We start from the raw sequence: 22,100 nt of genomic DNA, 5'->3' as shown, positions 1-22,100 counted from the left end.
CACCAGTAGGTAAAAGAATAACTAAAGGCAAAACTTTGTCCAAAAAAAAAAAAAGGAGACGATGGATTAGAACCCCTGTCAGTTTTAATTGCGGTCTGTGCCCTGTTAAAGCAATTACTCTATTTGTCCTGTTTTCCAATATACTAGGGATATCGCAATATCTCCAAAACACACCCCTTTCTAACCAATCGCACCACAAAACTCTTAATTCACTCCCTGGTCATCTCTTGCCACGATTCCTCCAACTCTCTCCTCATTGGCTTACCTCTGCATACTCTAACCCCCCTTCAGTCTATCATGAATGCTGCTGCCAGACTCATCCACCTTACCAACCGCTCTGTCTCTGCTACTTGCTACTCCTCTCTGTCAATCCCTCCACTGGCTTCCGCTCACCCAATGAATTAAATTCAAACTACTAACAATTACCTACAAAGCCATCCACAACTCTGCCCCCAGCTACATCAATGACCTAGTCTCTAAATACCAACCTAATCGTTTTCTTCGTTCTTCTCAAGACCTCCTACTCTCTAGCTCTCTCATCACCTGCTCCCATGCTCGTCTCCAGGACTTTTCTAGAGCCTCTCCAAGCCTATGGAACTCCTTACCCCAATCTATCCGTCTATCTCCTTCTCTATTAGCTTTTAGAGGATCCCTGAAAACCCTCCTCTTCAGAGAAGCCTACCCTACCCATACCTAACAACAACTGTACTTTCATTTGCGTCCATCTGATCATCTCCCACAGCCAACTACCCTTTGTTCCACTTGACCCTCCCTTCTAGATTGTAAGCTCTAACGAGCAGCGCCCTCTGATCCCTCCTGTATTGATTTGTATTGTGACTGTACGGTCTTCCCTGATGTAAAGCGCTGCGCAAACTGTTGGCGCTATATAAATCCTGTATAATAATACTAGTTCAGGTGACCTGGGGTGCCCTTGACAGGGATTTCCTCTCACGTCCTGTTTGGCTAGGGGCAGGAAGTGAAGGGAACTCTTCCCCAATGGGACCCAGATGTCAAAAAATAAACTGACAGGGGTCATAATTCTCCTTTACGCAATCCAAAAATGCCTATAGTTCTACTTTAAAGCGGTAGTAAAAACCACAGAATTTTTTTTTTTTTTGGGCCTGGGCAGTTTGTCATAATGTGCTAGTATATACCACAAAGTAGCGCATTATGACACTTTCCTGAAAACAAAGCCTTCCAGCAGTGCGCTGTCACCACTATAGGTGCTTCCAGCTTCACTTGGTCTTCCTTCCAGTTTTGTGCGCTTCAACAGTATGAATGGCCGAGCCGCAAGTCACTGTTTACTGCACAAGGTTTTAAAGCAGTGGTTCTCAACCTGCAACAAGAAGAAATGAGAGGGAGACAAAACATTTTTTGAGCATTCAATTTAATGAAAATAACGAATATACTGAAAAAGGCTGTTTTTCAGCTGATCAAAAGTTTTGGACCACACCTCCAAAAAAAACATAAACCCCCCCAAAACAGAAATACAACCGTTATTGTTGATCACTTAAAAAATTTGTTTCGGCATGCTTGATGCAAGTGTTTCCATGAGGTGAGTGGGAACATTTCTCCAAGTGGTGAAGACAGCCGCATGAAGGCCATCTACTGTCTGGAACTGTTGTCCATTTTTGTAAACTTCCCTTGCCATCCATCCCCAAAGGTTCTCAATTGGATTTAGATCAGGGGAACACGCAGGATGGGCCAAAAGAGTGATGTTATTCTGCAGGAAGAAGTCCCTTGTCCTGCAGGCATTGTGTACTGTAGCGTTGTCCTGTTGAAAAGTCGGACATAGCCAGCGGCCGTTTGACGCCCCTGCACTTCCTGAAGCTCCATTGTTTCACTGAAGGAAAGAGCACCCCAGACCATTATGGCGCACCCTCCACTGTGGCGCGTAGAAAACATCTCAGGTGGCATCTGCTTGTCATTCCAGTAACGTTGGAAACCATCAGGACCATCAAGGTTAAATTTTTTCTTATCAGAGAATAAAACTTTCTTCTACCTTTTGAATGTCCCATGTTTGCTGCTCTCTTGCAAAGTCCAAACGAGCAGTTCTGTGGCGTTCAAGGAGACAAGGTTTTTGAAGACGTTTTTTGTTTTTGAAGCCCTTCAGTCTCAGATGCCGTCTGATGGTTATGGGGCTGCAGTCAGCACCAGTAAGGGCCTTAATTTGGGTCGAGGATCGTCCAGTGTCTTGATGAGAGACCCTGCTTATGCAGTTCAGCAACCCGACCACGTTCAAAAAGAAAGAGTTTTGCCTTTGCCATCACAACGTGTGACTACCTGACAGAGAACGACAATGAATCCACATCTTTGCACAGATTTGGCCTTTTAAAGGCATGTGGTCCTAAACTTTTGATCAGCTGAAAAACAGCCTGTTTCAGTTTATTCGTTATTTTCAATTAATTGAATGCTCAAAACATGTTTGGTCTCACTCTTTTTTCTTGTTGCCTGTTGAAGCTCTACTTGGAACCTTGTTAAGATCCAACAATGTAAAATATGATTTCTTGCCATTTTTCAAGTGGTCTTAAACTTTTAATCAGGACTGTATAATATAACATATTTTTTTTTTCTCTGTTTTTCCATTATTTTCATGTTTACATGCAGACTTGTAAATGTCCTTCTAGTGGCCTGTATGTTCTGAGATCTAGTTACCGTATAGTATTTAATCTTTGCAAAACTAAATTGGCTGCCTGCTGACGTAAATACAGAAGAATAAAAATCTTCTACATTTGAACCTTAATGTGTGAAATGTTAATGGCCTTTAATTTGCTTTCGCTCTCCAGATCCAGGAATAATTTGTCATTTTTGTAAAAGGAACTCCTTACCTCAGTATCAAGCCACAATGCCTGATGGAAAACTCTACAATTTTTGTAGCTCTGAATGTGTAGCCAAGTTTCAGGTTTGTCTTTTTAAATATTGTTATACACATTACCAGCTATTAAGGAGGGCATCCATTTTGTGTACAAGTATGCTTTGTAGCCATTCTAGAAGATATGTCTGTCCTCAGATAACTAGGGAAACAAGTATCGGAGCCAGTTTGTGCACACAATTTTCGCATCTGCTATCTAGGGATTGCTAGAAAGCATGAGTGATCCGAGTGAGGAAGCAACAAAGAGCTAATGGCTTCCATGCATAGGTACCACTTTGGAACTTAAATAGAATGACATGGATCACTTTAATGATTGATGCATTCAGTTACATCAGTCCCCACATGCCTTTTCCTTGTGACTGTTCTCCAATTCATTCATGTCTGCTCACTCATATTCATCCACTTCCAGAACTTGCTCTTTCATGAATGGGCACAGATTTGCTAATCTAATTTGTTTTTGGCAACAACCAGTTTAGGTTTGTCTGACCCTTATTTAATTTCTTCAAGTGACATTGTCACAAGGGAAGTGTGGATTCCTCATGATACCAGGCTTCTATTGCTGGTATCGTTAGGAAAATACTAGCTGCGAGTTCATGTGGATCTGAACTCAAAAAGTGAAGATTTGTTATATTATATGGAATATCTAGAAGTGTTAATTGTGTATAAGTCATACCCCCTATATATCTATCTATATCGCTCCCCTCTAAAAAAAAAAAAAATGACAAGCCAAATGTGGCTTGTCAGGAGTCCTTAAAAGTTCTTTGAGTCACAAACTTAGAACGGGCATGCTATAAATCGGCAACAGAAAGTGTCAGAATTCCTAATTTCTATGCAGATTCCAGGCTAGAATTAAACCCAAAACTTCAGGATGACAGCAAGGGAAATACCATTTTCAAATAAACTTGTTCCACGCGTATTTAAATTCTTCAGCTGCAATACACAGGCACACCTGTGGGGTGTGCTGGTGTGGGTGAAATGTAAGAATTTCAGAAAACATTCCGACAGTATGACAGAATTTTATTTAAGGATTTTGATCCTTGTATATCTTGAGCAGTATTTCTTCACTCTAATGATCAAATGTGTATGATTTTGGGAAGGCCTTCTATAGAAAACAGTTGGTAATTACTGGAATTAGACATTAGTTCAACATTCACTAAAATACTTCTAGGTAGATTTACAAAGAGTTAGGCCGGCTTATCAGTAGGTAAGCCGACCTAACTCAGAATCTACGCCGACTTATGTTTAAGTGTATTCTCAATCAGAGATACGCTTAAACATATCTAAGATACGACGGCTTGCGCCGTCCTATCTTAGGTTGCAATATTTCGGATGGCCGCTAGGTGGCGCTTCCATTGCGGCCGGCGTAGAATATGCAAATTAGTAGATAAGCCGATTCACGAACGTACGCCCGGCCGCCGCAGTACTTTTACGCCGTTTACGTATGAGATAGGCTGCGTAAAGTTAGAGCTAGGCCCTAGTTGGAATAGTAATGTCAAGTATGGCCGCCGTTCCCGCGTCGAAATTCGAATTCTTTACGTCGTTTGCGGAAGTCGTCCGTGAATCGGGATTTACGCAGTTTACGTCCACGTCGAAATCAATAGGCCCGTGCGGCGTACTTAGCCGCAATGCACACTGGGAAATGTAGGCGCCCGGCGCATGCGCAGTTAAAATAAAAACGTCAAAAACGTCAGGTCAAGCCCCATTAACATAAAACACGCCCCCTTACACACATTTGAATTACGCGCCCTTACGCCCGCCCGCTTTAGGCTACGCTGTCGTAAGTTAGCAGGCAAGTACATTGTGAATCATGTACTTGCCTCGCGAACTTACGGCGGCGTAGCTTAAATGCCTTAAGCTACGCCGCCGCAAAGTTGCGGCCAGGTATGTGAATCTACCTGTTAGAATTTTCCCCTGAAACATTCCTGAGCCACAGCAATCCTTGGCTGTAACCTAAATCATAGCTGGCCTTTATCTGTCTTCGTCTCTGTTTCAGTTGCTAGTTCTGTTTAACGTGAACCAACTTTAGTGTGATCAAAGTTTTGTAAATGTTTTTTTCAGCGAATTTACTTTAATTTGTCTTTCAGACTCTCAGCATCCAGTCATCTACAAATGGCCAGCATGTCAGCAGTGATCTTCAGTTGAAATGCAATTACTGTAAAAACATGTTTTCTACAAAGCCTGCAACCCTGGATTGGGAGGTAACAATCAGTATTGCCACCATATCATATTTGCTTGCTTTTATCTTAAATGTATTTTGTTTTGTATGAGTGTAACACTGGTGGTGCTTTTCTATCAAGCTGCATTAAAGCGTTGCTGAAATTCATGCAACACTTTATTGTATCTCCAGTGGTTAAAAACCCTATTAGTGTGTGTTTTTTTTGTTTTGTTTGTTTTTTAAGAAAAGATTTCCAGTTAGGGATATTCCCCCATTAGAGGATTTCCACTGGGCTCCAGTTCTGGGGAAAGTACATTTTTGAATTTCCTGTCGCTTTCTGTCCTAACAACAATTACCAAGACAAATAAAGAGCGATTCTTCCTAGCAGGGACACTTACACAATTAAAAACCTGAAGGAGTGTCTAACCCTTCTCCACTTAAGCCACATCTAGCTAAGAACATTTTGGCTACTGATGCACTTTTTAAAAAGTATTAAATACATTTTTACCAAAACTAGTGCTAGTACCTGAACTTGATTAATTGGGTGTCAAGACAATCCATAATTTAGCAAATATGGAGCTGGGGCATAAAGGGACAGCACTAGAGACTTATCAGCTGTACTGCATTTTCATGTGCAGACAAGGAATGGGTGGACAGGAGGAAAGCCAACTCCTTCACTGTCCAGTCACAAGCTGTGGGCAGGAAGGTGAAGAGGATGTATTGCTTAACGGCTCCAGAAGTCCAGTTTCCAACTTGGCTTCATTGTCTGCCAGAGATTTGTTACCAAATTCTTCAGATAGAAATGCAAGTCCTTCGGGTTCAAGCACATCCATATATATATATTTCAGCTGTGTTTTTAGATGTTTTCCTGGAGGATGTGCACATTCTCTGCATCTTGTGATGCTGAAAAACTTATAATAAAGAGAACTTTGAGGATTTAGAGTAGAGGTCGACCGATATGTGTTTTTCTCTGGCCGATGCCGATATTTGGAAATCGGGGTGGCCGATATGTGTGGCCGATATTTTAGGCCGATATTTTAGGCCGTTTTTCTTTCTTTTTTCTTTTTTTTTCCTTCATCTCAAAAAACCTAGGGTGGGGAGGAGATAATTGTTTAGGGTGGAGAGGTGGGGTGCAGCCTGTCAGTGACCACTGGTGCAGTCCATCAGTGCAGCCTATCAGTATCCATTAGTGCCCACCAGTGCAACCTCATCAGTACCCACCAGTGGAGCCTATCAGTGTCCAGAAGTTCCACGATAGTGCCCACCAGTACAGCCCATCAGTGCCACCTCATCAATGCCCACCAATGCACCAGTGCATCCCATCATTGCCCACCAGCGCATATCACCAGTGCCCACCACATCAGTGACCACCAGTGCATTACCACATCAGTGCCCACCACATCAGTGCCCACCAGTGCATCACCACAGCATCACCACATCAGTGCCCACCAGTACAGCCCAATGTCATTCACTGCCACCTCATCAATGCCCACCAGCGGAGCGCTCCAGGCTCCGTTGCATCTTCTAGCCTAGCACAAGAAAGCTCCTTTCGTCAAAACAGACAGTAAAACAAAGTAGCAACTATTGAAAGTCCCAAAGTCCAATATAATACTGCAGCAGCGCCATTTCCAAACAAACGTTTGAAAAACAAAACAAACTTCTATATTGATTATATAGAAGTTTGTTTTGTTTTTCAAACGTTTGTTTGGAAATGGCGCTGCTGCAGTATTATATTGGACTTTGGGACTTTCAATAGTTGCTACTTTGTTTTGATGTTTACATTTTTTTTTTTTTGCAGCTGCTGATCATTGTCTCATTTCTTGTGGCCAAATTTCTGTATTGCCTACTCCTGAGCGCTGAGCAGTGCTAAAACAGAAGGAAGGGCGATATTAGCACTCTATCCACAAAGCTCCATTTGTCCCTGTTGTGCTGCCTACAATCACCAGAATGCAGAGCGGGCCGGTAACAACCAATCGGCGGCCGCCGCTGCCGTCATTCTCCACTCTGGAAAAAATGTCCCCTGACGTGCTGCACGCTCTGCCTACAAGCCCCAGAATGCAGCGCGGGCTGACAGTTACCGGCCCGTGCTGCATTCTGGAAATTGTAGGCAGAGGCAGGGCGCGCAGCACGTCAGGGGACGTTTTTTTCCAGAGTGGAGAATGACGGCAGCGGCGGCCGCCGATTGGTTGTTACCGGCCCGTGCTGCATTCTGGAATTTGTAGGCAGAGGCAGGGCGCGCAGCACGTCAGGGGACATTTTTTTTACAGTGGAGGAAGTCTGCAGCGGCGGCCGCCGATTGGCTGTTACCGGCCCGCTGGTTGGCTGCAGACTTCCTAAACGGAAAAAAATATAAAGTCAGCAGATAGCAGCGAGCGGGCGACGAGCGGGCGGGCAGGCAGGCGGAAGAATTCCACCCAGCACAGATCCTAGACAATCGGCCTAAATTTACCCAATAATCGGCCAATGCCGATATCTTTAAAAACGCGATATATCGGCCGACCGATATATCGGTCGACCTCTAATTTAGAGCCCATATACAACATTGTGTTTTATGTTTGTTACAACGCAGGATCACAGTGCACTAAAAGTACATGAATGCTAGTTACATCATAATTCATAAAGCTTTTCACATCAGCACATTGTGTTAAAGGGCAGCGTTTTGCATCTTTGAAAAATCCTGCTTGCTGCATCCTTTGTGCATTCTTGTAAAAAACACAAGCTATATATTGAATTACAACGCTTGGAAAACGCACTAGTTTTTCAAGTCGCATATGCATATTACCAGCAAACGGATACAGCCCACAAAAAGGAGACCAGAATAGATGAAATAGAAAATGCATGCAAGTCGCATGTAAAACATGTCTTGCGTTACATTTTTGTTCAATGCATTAAAAGCACCAAAAACACATATGCATTTTCTAACATAGTGGTTCTGTAGAAATAGCATTGATGTAATTCTGGCACTGGAATAGCATATGTAGGGTTTGGGTTACTTGAGCACCTGTATACAAGAGTCTATAAATCGCAGCTCAAGCCAAAATCACAGCTATACTTTCACATTACTTTTAATGGTAGCTTTATTTGGAGATATTCAGCCCACTATCTGTCCTGGTGAAGCCATAGGCTATAAAGGGAAATCATCCCAAAAGCGTTGCAAACCTCATTGAAAACCCATGCTGTGATTTTCATAAATGTTGTTGTTGTTTTTTTTATTTATTTATTTTTATGGATGCCTGTTCCTGCACTTTTCTTGTTGCACATGATTATTTGAAAACCCCACCACACTGTGTATTAAAAGTATTTTTTACTTGCAGAAAAAGATGTACCAATTCTGCAGTACTATATGTTGTGATGATTTTAAGAAGCTGCACTGCATTGTTATGTACTGTGAATACTGTCAGGAAGAAAAGACTCTGCACGAAACTATGAAATTCTCTGGCGTTAAGAGGCCTTTCTGCAGTGAAGGTAGGTTGTGTCATTTAGTGGCATATGTATTTTAAAGAGGCTTATGCTAAGCAGTAGGAGACGAGGCCTCAGTTGCTCTTAAGCCTCTTGCATATTGACACCTAAAAATGCCACATTTTTAACCTGTCCGTTTTTTTTTTTTTTGTTTTTTTTTAAGTGATCTAAATGCAGCCGATTTGCTTTTAATTGGCATATACACACACAGGTGCATAAACTTGTGCTGCATATAGATCATAAAAAAAAAAATACAAAATTCTGCATTGCTTGTCAGTATTTTTAGGTAAATACACCCATATGCCACACTCTGTTGATTTAAAAAAAATCTTGAATTTTTTTCGCATGTGTACATGCAAATATGTCCGTGTGCTATACAAGCCTATCCTTACATTTTTTTTGTTTTTATTTTTTCTGGGAATATCTTACATCAGTACTGTATGCAAGTACTTTTAGGCCTCATTCACATGACTGTAACAGTCATAAAAATACAAATTACTGATCATTAGAGAAGGAACAAATGTTCCTGCGTAACTTATTGGTAAATAGAACCGTTTTTTAAATGTCTAAAACTGTCCTGTTTTTTATTTTTTTTCAATGGTGTTTGTGTAAATGCATGCCCTGGATGCAGATTTATGGATTTTGTCCCAGTGCATGTTTACGCCAAAGTTTGAATCTCTTCGTTGAAAGCAGTGCAGCTGCCTTCATATCCGAAAATTAAAAAAATGGTTGTAAATGCATTTTTTTTTATGGCCGTGTGAATGAGGCTTTACTCTTCTTATTATGGACATGACAGAAATTATGTCTCCTCTGATGTTTGATCTGGCAGAACACCGAATCCATCCATAATCCACCATTGACGTTTTTTACCATTTTTTTTATTTTAGTAGGACTATTTGGGCAGTTGTGATTGGATTGAAAGATTGTAGCGTAAACCTTTGGTTAATGTCAAGTTCCTAAACTAAGGGGCTATGTTTTTTAAATCAGTTGCTAGAAAAGAGGCTTTATTTTTTTATATACAAAATCAAACCTACAAAAAACTCACACTTTCTCTCTCCCTCCCTCCCTTCCGGTAGTGTCACTCAAAAAAACACAATGGTCAGCGTGCACAGAAATAAAATTACAGTAGTTCTACATACATAACTGTATGTACAGAGTTGCACTTTATGAATGACCGCATAGCAAATAATGTAATGGAATCATTGATTCCCAACAGTTCGCTTTCAGGTCACATCTGTGCACAAACAAGGGTGAGGCAATCACCCTCTCAATGCAATTCAACTACATCAAGTGAATCAAGGATTGTGCTGCTTAACCAGTGTGGGTTTGTTACAGTACCTCAGCTACATTTTATTTGTACACGTGTCAGCAAGCTTATTTTAAAGGGGTTGTAAACCCTGCTGTTTTTTCACATTAATGCATCCTATGCATTAAGGTGAAAAAACTTCTGTCAGTAACACCCCCCCCCCCCCCCCCCCCGCTTTACTTAAATGAGCCATGGAATGTCCCACGACGAGGACACGCCATCTCTCTGCCTGGGGTTCTCCGCTCTTGATTGGATAGACTGATCACAGCACGGCCACTGTCTCCTGCTGTCAATCAAATCGGCAGCTATCAACACCAAATGCTGGACACGGGAGAGCGCTTCTCCTAGGGGGTTATCTGATGCGGGGAGGACACAGCGTTCGGGGTCACTCTGTGCAAAACAAACTGCACAGTGGAGGTAAGCATGATTTTCTTCTTCTTTTTTTTTTTTTTTTCTCGAACCTTTAGTATCACTTTAACTGAGATGTCTGCATAAAATCAGTTGACAGGGCACTAGACCCAGGGTCTCCAACCATATTTTCCAGATTTCTTCATAAACTTCCTGGGACAGCCTCTGTGCTGGTATGTATTTTTTTCTTTGGATGACATTAATAATTTGTCACTGTTGGGTTAAAACCTAAGCTGGTAGTTTAGATACATTTTTTCTCAGATAAGTAGGCAAGCTTGATAGATGGGAGGGCAGGGACAAACACCAGTTGACTATACAAAGTTGCTATTTGCATAACCCTGCTCTCCCTGGGGCCTGTAAACCCAATCCAGAAATGACCTTTGGAAATTGGAGAGTTATTTGATACAGTGGTGGCATTCCTTTTTTCTTGGTCCTTGTCAGTAACAGGCAGAGGGAGACAGGTTTTTGGGAAAATAGGTGAAGAAGTGCTTTGTCAATTATAATGGCAAGTAATTACCATCTTTGAATCCGTTTTGGCTTCTAATGTGTTTACTGTGACCATGTATGCTATTAACAGCCTGACCACAGTAAGTTTGCAGTGCAAATGAACATGCTCCATTCTGTATGTTCATGTGTACGCTTCAGTACATGCTCATGCAGGTCATATGTATGTGCTTAAAAAGGAGTTGGAATTACGGTAACTGTTAGATCTACATCCTTGTGTGACACTGTATTGCAACTTGGAGCATAAGATAGATGGTCATTGGGTGATTGAACCTTCTAATTTTCTACTCGCTGCATTTGTTAGTGGTTGTAAAGGTTGAAGCTTTTTTACATTGCATGTGCTTGAGAGCAGCAGCTCTATCCTTTTTCTCTCTTCTCTTACAGGGAAGATTTATAGCAGTGGAAGCCGTTGGCTCCTGCTGCTGTAAATCATATCCTGTGATGAGCAAATAGGGGCGGGGCAGAATCGCATTGTCTTTTGTCAAGACAGCGTGGCTTGGTGTCGAGCCTGCAGGTGTGCCACAATAGGAATCGGCTTCATATGGTGACAAACTGAGAAGAGGAGCTAGGAGTACTGGCAGAGAAACAAAGAAAATGAGAATCAGGTCTGCTCTGTGTAAAGCCAGAGCAGGTAAGTATAACATGTTTGTTATTTAAAAAAAAAATAAAAACGTTTAAAACCACTTTAAGGCAGCCTAATTTATTCTGTTTAGTGTTGTCTGTATTTGTCATTGTAGTCTTGTGCTTTGCTGTAATTCATTATATTATTTCCAGGTTGTAAGCTACTTTATAAACACGACTTTGCAAAACGTTTGGGATTGAAATGCGTTACCTGCAACTACTGCTTCCAGATGTGCAAGAGAGGCGCAACTAAGGAGTTTGATGGCAAGCTGCGAGACTTCTGCAGTGAGGAATGCAGTAGAAAGTTCCACGACTGGTATTATAAGGTAATTTAGAGCAGCAGTCTCCAAACTGTGGCCCAGGGCCAGACACAGCCCTTTGCTTGCCTTTTTTAGTCCTTGAGACAGTATTTCTTCTACTGGCACCGGCCATGGGACACTACCCCCCCCACCCAATAACAATGATGGGGATTTGTTTATTCCCTTTGACACCAGGACATTTTCTACTCCCATTGGCCACAGTCCAGCTCCCATAAAGTTTAAAGGACAATAAACTGGCCCTTTGTTTGGCGACCCCCCTAATTTAGAGGAATGGTATTGGCCCAAAGTTTACAGTGTGAACATATTTTTTTTTCTGTGTAAAGACAAAAATAATGCAGCCCTGTATTCATGATTTATTTATTTTCCTTTTTTTTTTAATGCAAACCGTGTGAGAAATTGACTAGCCAATTTCAATGCACTGTACAGCAGAGCTCTACTGTGTTCTAGTTCTCCTGTACTAATACGGGATATTCTGATAGGACAGTGCAGAGTGACAGCAATGGACTCATTAATGTGCTCTGCTGCTTCTTTCACTGTCCAGTCATATGCTGGGTGAGGGACAAAATCATGGTAACGTGCAGCAAAGAAAAAAAGGTCTCATGCCTTGCAAGACAGGGCTGTGCTGTGTGACAAAGGCTTTATGAATATGTGGTCCAGATAAATAGAAATACTAATAAATAATTTGGCAGGTAAAGTCTCCCATATATGTATTTCATCTGTATCAATTTTAATGGAGTTTACCTTTTAGCGTAAAAATGTGAAATCATTGTTTGTTACTCATGTCCTATGTAGCATCAGCATTATATATATATATATATATATATATATATATATATATATATATATATATATATATATATATATATATATATCTCTCTTGGGAGCAAAATCCTTCTTCAAAAACACATTAGTGTTGCCTTGATTAAATTGTTTAATTTATTTAATGATTGAATGGATGTGGGTGTATAGCGGACATTATGCTTATAAAATATCAGCTGACTGCTGGTTACAGGAGAAAAAAAGTAAGTTTACTCCTGTGACCCACAAGAAAAGTATGGCCAAGAAAGCTTTGGTCATGCTTCTTTTAAGCCAGCCCCTGTATCACTCCCACCTCCAACTGGCATACCTCATGGAGACTGGATGTCTTCTCTAAAGCTCAACTCTATTTTTTGCTGTCTGTCAGAATACAATGTCCTGGCGGGGGAGAATCCTGCATGAACCTTGCTTGTCATAATTATAATCAGACAAGCATCAGTATGGTACAGTTAACACAACTGTTGTTGTGAGTTTACCCTTCTGGTCTTGATGATGATATGACCGTTTGCTGTACAACCCATTTTTAAAGAGAAAAAAGGAGGGAGAGGGGTTTTGGAACTTTGAATGAGGCAATGAGTGGATAGATTCATCTGCCTCCATCCCTGTTATATGCAAACATAAAAAAAATGTGGGACTTGATATGAAGCACAGCTAAAAGCATAACATTATATAAATCACATGATAATGGATTCCAAGAGCATATACATAGAAAAACAAAGATGGCATGCTAGAAAACAGTATGTTTATGCATGAAAATGACACAATTCATAACCAGTCTATGGGTAATAGATGGATTGGTACATGATAATGCGATTATGCAAATTCATGAAGAATGTAATTGTGTTGTTACTAATAAAACTGTAAAATTGATGATAAAATATTTGGACACTTATTTTGCAGAATCACATGATTGTATGGTGTAGCATAAGGCTAAGGCTCTACACGTTTCATGGAGGTTCCACTCATCAGGAGCAGTTGCATGTGCAACAGTCTATAATAAAAAAGAAAGGATTACAAATTAAACCGGTGCTAGACACAAAGGATAAACATAGCGAGGGTACAGGGGTATTGCCAAACGCTCTTACCTGTAAATAAATAAGTTAATTAATTAAAGCGGAGTTCCACCCAAAAGTGGAACTTTTGCTTAATCCACTCCTCACCCCCTTACATGCCACATTTGGCATGTGATTTTTTTTGGGGGGGGGGGGGGAATGGGGGCTTCAGTATGAGTGGGACTTCCTGTCCCACTTGCTCCTTCTGCTCAGGGGCCGCTGAGGCGATACGTCATATCGCCTATGGCGGCCACTCCCTGTAGGCGATCACCTGGGACACATGACAGGTCCCAGGCGATCGCTTGTCCACTCAAGGAGCCGTTCGCAGTGAGTGCCCGGCCGCGAAGCCGAAAGCTGTCACGGCCGGGCGCCCCCAGTTACAATGGAGGCGGAGAAGGGGGGGGCGAAGAGGAGCGAAGCTCCGGGCGGCGCAGTGCTGGACCGTGAAACAGGTAAGTGTATGTTTATTAAAAGCCAGCAGCTACACTTTTTGTAGCTGCTGACTTTTAATAAACATAAAAAACGTCTGGAACTCCCCTTTAATTGGGTAATATGGTTTAAGGTTGCAGGCCCCATGGGAAATTGAGACATCTTACGGGAGCTGAGGCTGCAAACCCGCGGCCACACCAGGGCCCAGGACGGGAGCGTGGGGAACACCAATGATGATGTGGTGCCCTATTAGTGATTGGATATTGTTGCAGTGTGTATGCCAGTTATAATAGAATGCTGTAAAATACAAGTGTGTGAATGTGTTAGTGTGTTGAACTGTCTTTGGGCAGAAACTGGCCAAGCCAGGTGAAAGGACCATCTAAGTCAGAGGTGTCCAAACTTTTTTCAAAGAGGGCCAGATTTGATGAAGTGAACATGCGTAAGGGCCGGCCATTTTGCCTGACATTCTTTGAACCATTAAAATTTGGTCTAAGTGTGTTCGTTCGAGCACCAATGCACTGCCCAACACAAATTCTCTTGCCTTTGTGGCTGTGTGTGGTGAAGAGATGAGCGTGGGCGTGTTATTTGGATATACCGTATTTATCGGCGTATAACACACACACTTTAACTTTAGGAGGGAAGTTTCAGGGGAAAAAAAAAATTTAACAAAAAAACTAAAGCAAAATAAGGGTCATTGCCCATCAAAGCAGCCTAATCAGTGCCCATCTGCAGCCTCGCCATTGCCATGAATGCAACCTCTCCATTGCCATGAATGCAGCCTCAGAGCAAAGGGGGGGCGGGATGAGCACCAACAGATTACATACAGGAGAATCTCCTGTTTACACAGCAGCCTCTTTAATACAATTTCTCCTGCCTTCTATGATAGACAGAGGAGTCGTCCAATGGCAGCCCAGGAGACGGGACTTCCTATTACAGATGTCACTGAGTAAACAGGAGATTCTCCTGTATGTAATTTGACAGCACTCGATCCCCCTCTCCCTGTCCCCTCCGAGGCAGCGCCGAAAAATACAGTATATATCCAAATTACCAGGGGGGCCACATTAAACTGGAACAGGGGCCGCAATTGGCCCGCGGGCCGGACTTTGGACATGCCTGATCTAAGTAATGTACCACATCAACCCAAATCAGGTTGCTGTGGACCTGAAGCAACAAAAAAACAAAATCAATTTTATGCTCTTAGCTGTGCTTCATATAAAGTCCCAAACTATTTCATTTTTGATGTTTGCTATTTGTAAAGAGAAGTCTGTGATTCCTGATTTTTTAGCCCACTGTCGACTTAAATGGGTCACAGGAGTGCAGAAGGAACTACACTCCTGTGATCCATAGATGTACAGCCAAAAAAAGAACCTTTTGACCTCCTGACCTTTAAGATTTTCTTCTAAAGTGAGCCTTCACATTCATGCATGTCTCTTAAGAATGGTATGATTTGATATACACAATATTTTATTACCAACCACCCTCTCCCTGAAGTTAAAGGGGTTGTGAACCCTTGTGTTTTTTCACCTTAATGCATTCTGTGCATTAAGGTGAAAAAACTTCTGGCACCTACCCCGTTTTACTTACCTGAGCCCTGAAATTCATTTGGCGGTGTCCCGGCTCTTGATTGGATAGATTGATGGCAACACAGCCATTGGCTCCCGCTGCTGTCAATCAAATCCAATGACGCAGAGGGCGTAACCGAGTCATAAATTCTGCGGCTATGGACGCCGAATGAATGACTAGGGAGTGCACCTGCAAGGTAACCCCCCAGGAGAGCACTTCTCCCAGGTGGTTTTCTGACGTGGGGAGGAGCCGCCGATGGACCCCGGGACTCGAGGATCGGGGCCACACTGTGCAAAACAATTAATATAGACGGGGGGGTTGTGGCGCTCGCTACTAAAGAATAATATGTAATAACAATTAAAATCTAATCGAGCCGCAGTCCAAGAACTATGACTGACGAACCATGTGAACCATACAAAGGATGTTTCACTCCTACTATCACCCACCAGCCATCCACGGGATGATGAAAGGGGGGGGGGGGTATACTGAGTGATGTTTGTTGTGCAAACGTGAACCACTTCGTAGTTTTAAAATGTGGGGTAATTGAGGCGCCTGCTAATATAAAGTGATAACAATAATAAACCAGCTCCATGCAAGCAAAATGTGCATAAGTAAGTGACAAAAGAAAACACAGCAGTGTTAAACTCTGCTGTGTACAATATGTGCAAATAGAAAAACAAAGTGCGTACAATCCAATAATAAGTGTATCCAAATATGACCAAACACACAGTGTAAATATGCAGCAGTAATAAATCTGCTGTGAGAAATAATGTGCAAATAACAAATCCAGGTGCATATACTCCAAAGGACAATTGTGATATAGTGTGATAATGCCTAACAAAAACTAAAACAGACATGTTGCTTCATGCAATATGTGCCATATATAGTCTCTTTAACTACTTACCCCCCGGACCATATTGCTGGTCAAAGACCAGAGCACTTTTTGCGATTCGGGACTGCGACGCTTTAACTGACAATTGCGCGGTCGTGCGACGTGGCTCCCAAACAAAATTGGCGTCCTTTTTTTCCCACAAATAGAGCTTTCTTTTGGTGGTATTTGATCACCTCTGCGGTTTTTATTTTTTGCGCCATAAACAAAAATAGAACGACAATTTTGAAAAAAAATAATATTTTTTACATTTTGCTGTAATAAATATCCCCCAAAAATATATAAAAAAAAAATTTTTTTCCTTAGTTTAGGCCGATACGTATTCTACATATTTTTCGTAAAAAAAATCGCAATAAGCGTTTATTGATTGGTTTGCGCAAAAGTTATAGCGTTTACAAAATAGGGGGTATTTTTATGGCATTTTTATTAATATATTTTTTTTACTAGTAATGGCGGCGATCAGCGATTTTTTTTCGTTACTGCGACATTATGGCGGACACTTCGGACACTTTTGACAAATTTTTGGGACCATTGGCATTTTTATAGCGATCAGTGCTATAAAAATGCATTAGATTACTATAAAAATGCCACTGGCAGTGAAGGGGTTAACACTAGGGGCGGGGAAGGGGTTAAGTATGCCTGGGTGTGTTCTTACTGTGGGGGGGGGGGGGGGTGTGGCCTCACTAGGGGAAACACTGATCTTCTGTTCATACATTGTATGAACAGAAAATCAGCATTTCCCCCGCTGACAGGACCGAGAGCTGTGTGTTTACACATACAGCTCCCGGTCCCCGCTCTGTAACGAGCGATCGCGTGTGCCCGGCGGCGATCGCGCCCGCCGGGCACACGCACGGGAGTCGGGGGGGGGCGCGCGCCTCCGGCGGCGCACACGCGCCCCCTAGTGGCGGCTATACGATAGGACGTATAGCTACGGGCTCTCGCCCAGGAGTGCCGACCTGCCGCCGTATAATGACGGTGGCTGGTCGGCTAGTGGTTAAAAAAATAAAAATAATAGAGTCCAATTGTGCAGATGAATCCAAAAAAGTTTCCCAATAATTCATATGGTGTGAGGTGCTCCAATCCCCAGATTATCACCAGGTGCTCCACTTCAGGGTGACCCTGCCTCCCCAGCCTCTCACCTTAGCTGGCTTATAGCAAAACCTTAATGAATCCTCAATGGCAGACAGCTCACAGGTATTATAACTTGAAACCAGGCAGGTCCCTCAAATCCGTACTGGCATTAACCATGCAGCCTTCAGCATCAAACAGATGGCTCCCAGCGATATAGTAAAAGAAAGTAGACTCCAATAGTGCAGTACCGTTTGTAACCAACTCTGTGGCTAGAGAAGGGCAGACCCATAGACTTGCCATCAGGTGGACATCTGCCTGAACCCTGAAGAGACTGCCAGCTACCGATGTCAGTACAGAAGATAGCAGCATGAGATCTGACAAAGGGGTCCTGCGTGACTCCAAAACGTTGCACTCTCCTTGTGTTGTCATCATGCAGTAAATAATCCGTTTGGATGCTACATAGACAATGTAGCGTCCAAACAGATTATTTACTGGATACACTTATTATTGGATTGTACGCACTTTATTTCCCTATTTGCACATATTGTACACAGCAGAGTATAACACTGCTGTGTTTTCTTTTGTCACTTACTTATGCACATTTTGCTTGCATGGAGCTGGTTTATTTTTGTTATCACTTGATATTAGCAGGCGCCTCAATTACCCCACATTTTTAAACTACAAAGTGGTTCACGTTTGCACAACAAACATCACTCAGTTTACCCCCCCTTCATCATCCCGTGGATGGCTGGTGGGTGATAGTAGGAGTGAAACATCCTTTGTATGGTTCATCAGTCATAGTTCTTGGACTGCGGCTAGATTAGATTTTAATTGTTATTACATATTATTCTTTAGTAGCGAGCGCCACAACCCCCCCCGTCTATATTAATACTTATCAGTGTGTGAGCACTTTATTGTTGTGGCTGCTGCTTCGCTTATTTTGTGTTATTTAATTTATAAGTAGGATTTACTGCTCTAATCAGAGTGGTTGCGCATTAGTTCCCCCCCATTGTCAAAAAAAGCTGCACAGTGGAGGTAAGTATGACATGTTTGTTATTTACAATCTCTTTAAGTGTTCTGTACTGTATAAGACTACTTTGGCTGATGACGAATTCCAGGTTCTTGCATGGCATTCCTTGTCTATTCAAGATTCTATGAAAGGCTTTGGCCTCTACCTTTTTAGTAGACTTTTCCCCTTGTTATCCACCATAGCTGTTGGGTTGAAGTTTTCTTTTTCCTGTTCAGGTGGTTTGTTCCCCTTTATGGTGGATGATTACTTGTCCTCCACATTGCTATTTTAAGGACCGATCATTTTTCCAGGCAGCCGTTTTCACTTGTTCTGGTCTGGAGCGCTAGCTTGATTCTCTGTTTCCATCCCCTGGGTTGTGGCAATTTTCCATATTTGATTTGTCTACTTCAGATTCCCTTTGTAGTATGGTTTCCACATCTGTTTGGGACCCCTCAGTGGCTTTTGACCACCCCTCGTTTTGGACTGCTTTTGGAATTCCTGAATGTTTAAGAATTACTACATTCCGGCACTGCCCAAAGCTGTTTCGGTATTGGGAGGGAGTGCTTAAGATTTTGAGTGACACATTCAGAACGCCTTTGGAGATGGAGGCCACACTATGTGTACTGGGATACAGGAAGGAATAGGAGGATAAGAGGAGTACTACAGTTGCAATATTGAGATGTTTGTTTCAAGCCAGAAAATTAATAGCCACGAGATGGCAGGCGACAACGCCACCGGCAGTAAGAGAATGGATCAGGGTAATAAATAAGTCAATCTGTAAAGAAAGAGCAGTCTATATAAAAATAGGTAATCTTAAAAAACTTTGAGGAAATGTGGAAGCCATGGTTGGAGAATACCCGGAAGACACGCCGAGGCAAGATAAAATCTCGCTCGGCGTGAACCAGGTAAGTGATACGGACCTCGTTCCGAGGTAAGTATTTCATAATGAGCTAATATGCGGTGCATATTAGCTCATTATGACTTTTCCCTTACAGGAGGAAACATTTTTTTTTTTTTATGCGGGTTCACAACCGCTTTAAAGTAGAACTAAAGGCATAACTTTTTTATTTTTATTTTTTTGTCATCTGTGTCCCATTGCAGATTTCCTTCACTTCCCGTCCCATAGTCAAAACAGGAAGTGAGATGAAATTTCTCCAAAGTGAGAAAATCCCTGGGTCTCACCAGGGTCACTAGAACTAGTGTGCCCATTGGAAGATTTCCCCTCTATTCCAGTTCTGGTGTAAACCAAAACATTTTCTTTTTACGTTTACTTTCAGTGATGGGGGGAAAAAACAAGATATTTAACAACTTCAGCCCTTGAAGAATTTACCCCCTTCCTGACCAGGCCATTTTTTGAGATACGGCACTGCGTTACTTTAACCACTTGCCGCCCGTTATTTAGCAAGATGACGGCGGCAACATGGTTTGGTATCCTGATCAGATGTCGAGTGACATTCTTTCCAAAAATGTAATTTGGGTAATTTTGTTTAGACACCTGTTATTTCACCAAAGCCCCCCAACAGGGCTGATTTAAAAAAAGTTTAGTAATAAACATATAAAAGGTTAAACTATAAGTATCAGTACTTGTACTCTGTCTTAAAAAAAAGTGGTGCAACCCTATTAAATACAATCAAAAGAAAGTTCTGTCTGTGTGAAAAGAATGATAGAAATTTCATATGGGTACAGTGTTGCATGATCGCGCAATTGTCTTTCAAAGTACGACTGTGCTGAAACCTGAAAATTGACATGACGAAGGGTGTAAAAGTGCCCAGTATTGAACTGGTTAAGGGATGGATGTTCTGCCTCTGGCTGGGTTGTTAGCCTTATGTACTGCTTATTCACAAACATCAGGCATAATGGTTGGAGGAGGGGTTATACAGGGGGCTGGTTTAACATTTTTCATTTGCCGATGTACAAACATCCTGTAGGCCACAGTATAACCTTCAATGACGTAGATTTACTGTATTCCTGTGTCCCTCAATGACTTCAAGAAAAAGATTTTAAGTGCAATTTTTGTTTTCTTGTACCAAAAAGTAATAAATAAATATCATAAATGTTTACTCATAATACATGTATTTCTAAATTCTGCTTAGAATGCAAAGTAACCGTTTTTTTTTCTTCTGGATTTTCTAGGCAGCCAGGTGTGACTGCTGTAGAACTCAAGGAACACTTAAAGAGAAAGTACAGTGGCGTGGAATAGTAAAGAACTTCTGTGACCAGCAGTGCTTACTCCGTTTCTACCTCCAGCAAAACGAGCCTAACATGACGACACAGAAAGGCCCAGAAAATATGTATCTAGGTACATTACCATTTTTTTTTTTGATGATAAGTTTGTGTTGGTTCTGAATCTGCATCTACCAGTTGATGTACCTATCCGCATGGGGAATTGAACTCTCCTGACTGTCACACTGATGTATTCACGATAAGTAGTTGATACTCTGTCTAGATGTTTGTAATCGACTTTCATTTTAGCCTTAATGATGGGTCCCAACAGTGGCGGCTGTTGGATTTTTATTTTTAGGGTGGAGTGGGCCTGGGTGGGCTTTGGTCGCAGCCTATTGGAGCCTCTGGCTCTAATCGGGTGCTTAAAAATAAAAACCTGCCCGCTGTAATTTATATAGGGGGTGGCCTGGAGAGAGGGGGTGGCGCCCCTAATGGACGGGCTGCCACTGGATTTTAATATGTTAGATTTAAGCGGAGTTCCGGCCACAATTTCACTTTTTAAATATAAATACCCCTGTAATACACAAGCTTAATGTATTCTAGTAAGGTTAGTTTGTAAACTAAGGTCCGTTTTGTTAGGTTGTTACAGCATTTAGACACTTTATAAAATAGAAATTGACTGGGGCCATCTCAAGTGTGGGCATCATGAAGCCAGACTGTATGACTTCCTGGATTTCAGCCTTGCAAATCTCGCACATGCTCAGTGCTGCACAAGCAGTGTCAGATCAGGTTTCAGCACCTGTGCTGTCCAAGTCACATTCTTTGAGACTGGGGAATGCACAGACTCCTGGAAAGTTACACCCACTACATTCCCAGGAGTCTGTGCGGTGTAGGTTAGGAAGCATTAAGCACCTAGGTGCAGGAAGTGGGAAGATTAACTATTCTGCCTAGCAACAACACTTTGAAGGCATCTAAAAAAAAAAAAAAAAAATTTCGGAAAGGACTAATGACATTTTTTTTAAAACTACTGATGTAATGTTATATTTATGGGTGGAACTCCACTTTAAAAAGTAAAATGTATCCACAAGAATCAATTCAAGTAAATTCTACAAACTAAGCATTAACCCACAACAGAAATTAACACCAAGAATCAGCTGTTTAAGATGGAACAGTAAAGTGGATCTTGACCTATAGCAACTTTTCTGACACTATTTGGTTACATGTATTTTGTATTTATTTTTGCTAGGAAATTACTTAGAATCCCCAAACATTATATATATATATATATATATATATATATATATATATATATATATATATATATATATATATATATATATATATATATATATATATATATATATATATATATATATATATATACACACATACACACACACATTTTACACTTTTTTTTGGAAAAAGTACACCTTTTTGAATTAAATTATAAGACCGCAGTAAAG

General features: G+C 41.6%; 1 protein-coding gene across 1 annotated transcript in view; it reads left to right on the top strand.

Moving 5' to 3' along the window:
- Nucleotides 1-22,100, top strand: part of ZMYM2 (zinc finger MYM-type containing 2) — a 144,646-nt gene that overhangs the window by 67,627 nt on the left and 54,919 nt on the right. The window contains exons 7-11 of the mRNA XM_040339328.1: nucleotides 2,787-2,902; nucleotides 4,957-5,070; nucleotides 8,342-8,492; nucleotides 11,479-11,651; nucleotides 20,608-20,773. Coding sequence (XP_040195262.1) covers nucleotides 2,787-2,902; nucleotides 4,957-5,070; nucleotides 8,342-8,492; nucleotides 11,479-11,651; nucleotides 20,608-20,773 — 720 coding nt within the window. The remainder of the gene's footprint in view (nucleotides 1-2,786; nucleotides 2,903-4,956; nucleotides 5,071-8,341; nucleotides 8,493-11,478; nucleotides 11,652-20,607; nucleotides 20,774-22,100) is intronic.

This window comes from Rana temporaria, chromosome 2, assembly GCF_905171775.1.
Source record: "Rana temporaria chromosome 2, aRanTem1.1, whole genome shotgun sequence".
Taxonomy (NCBI): domain Eukaryota; kingdom Metazoa; phylum Chordata; class Amphibia; order Anura; family Ranidae; genus Rana; species Rana temporaria.
The sequence above is the reverse complement of the archived record's forward strand: the minus strand, read 5'-3'. Positions and strand labels throughout refer to the sequence as shown.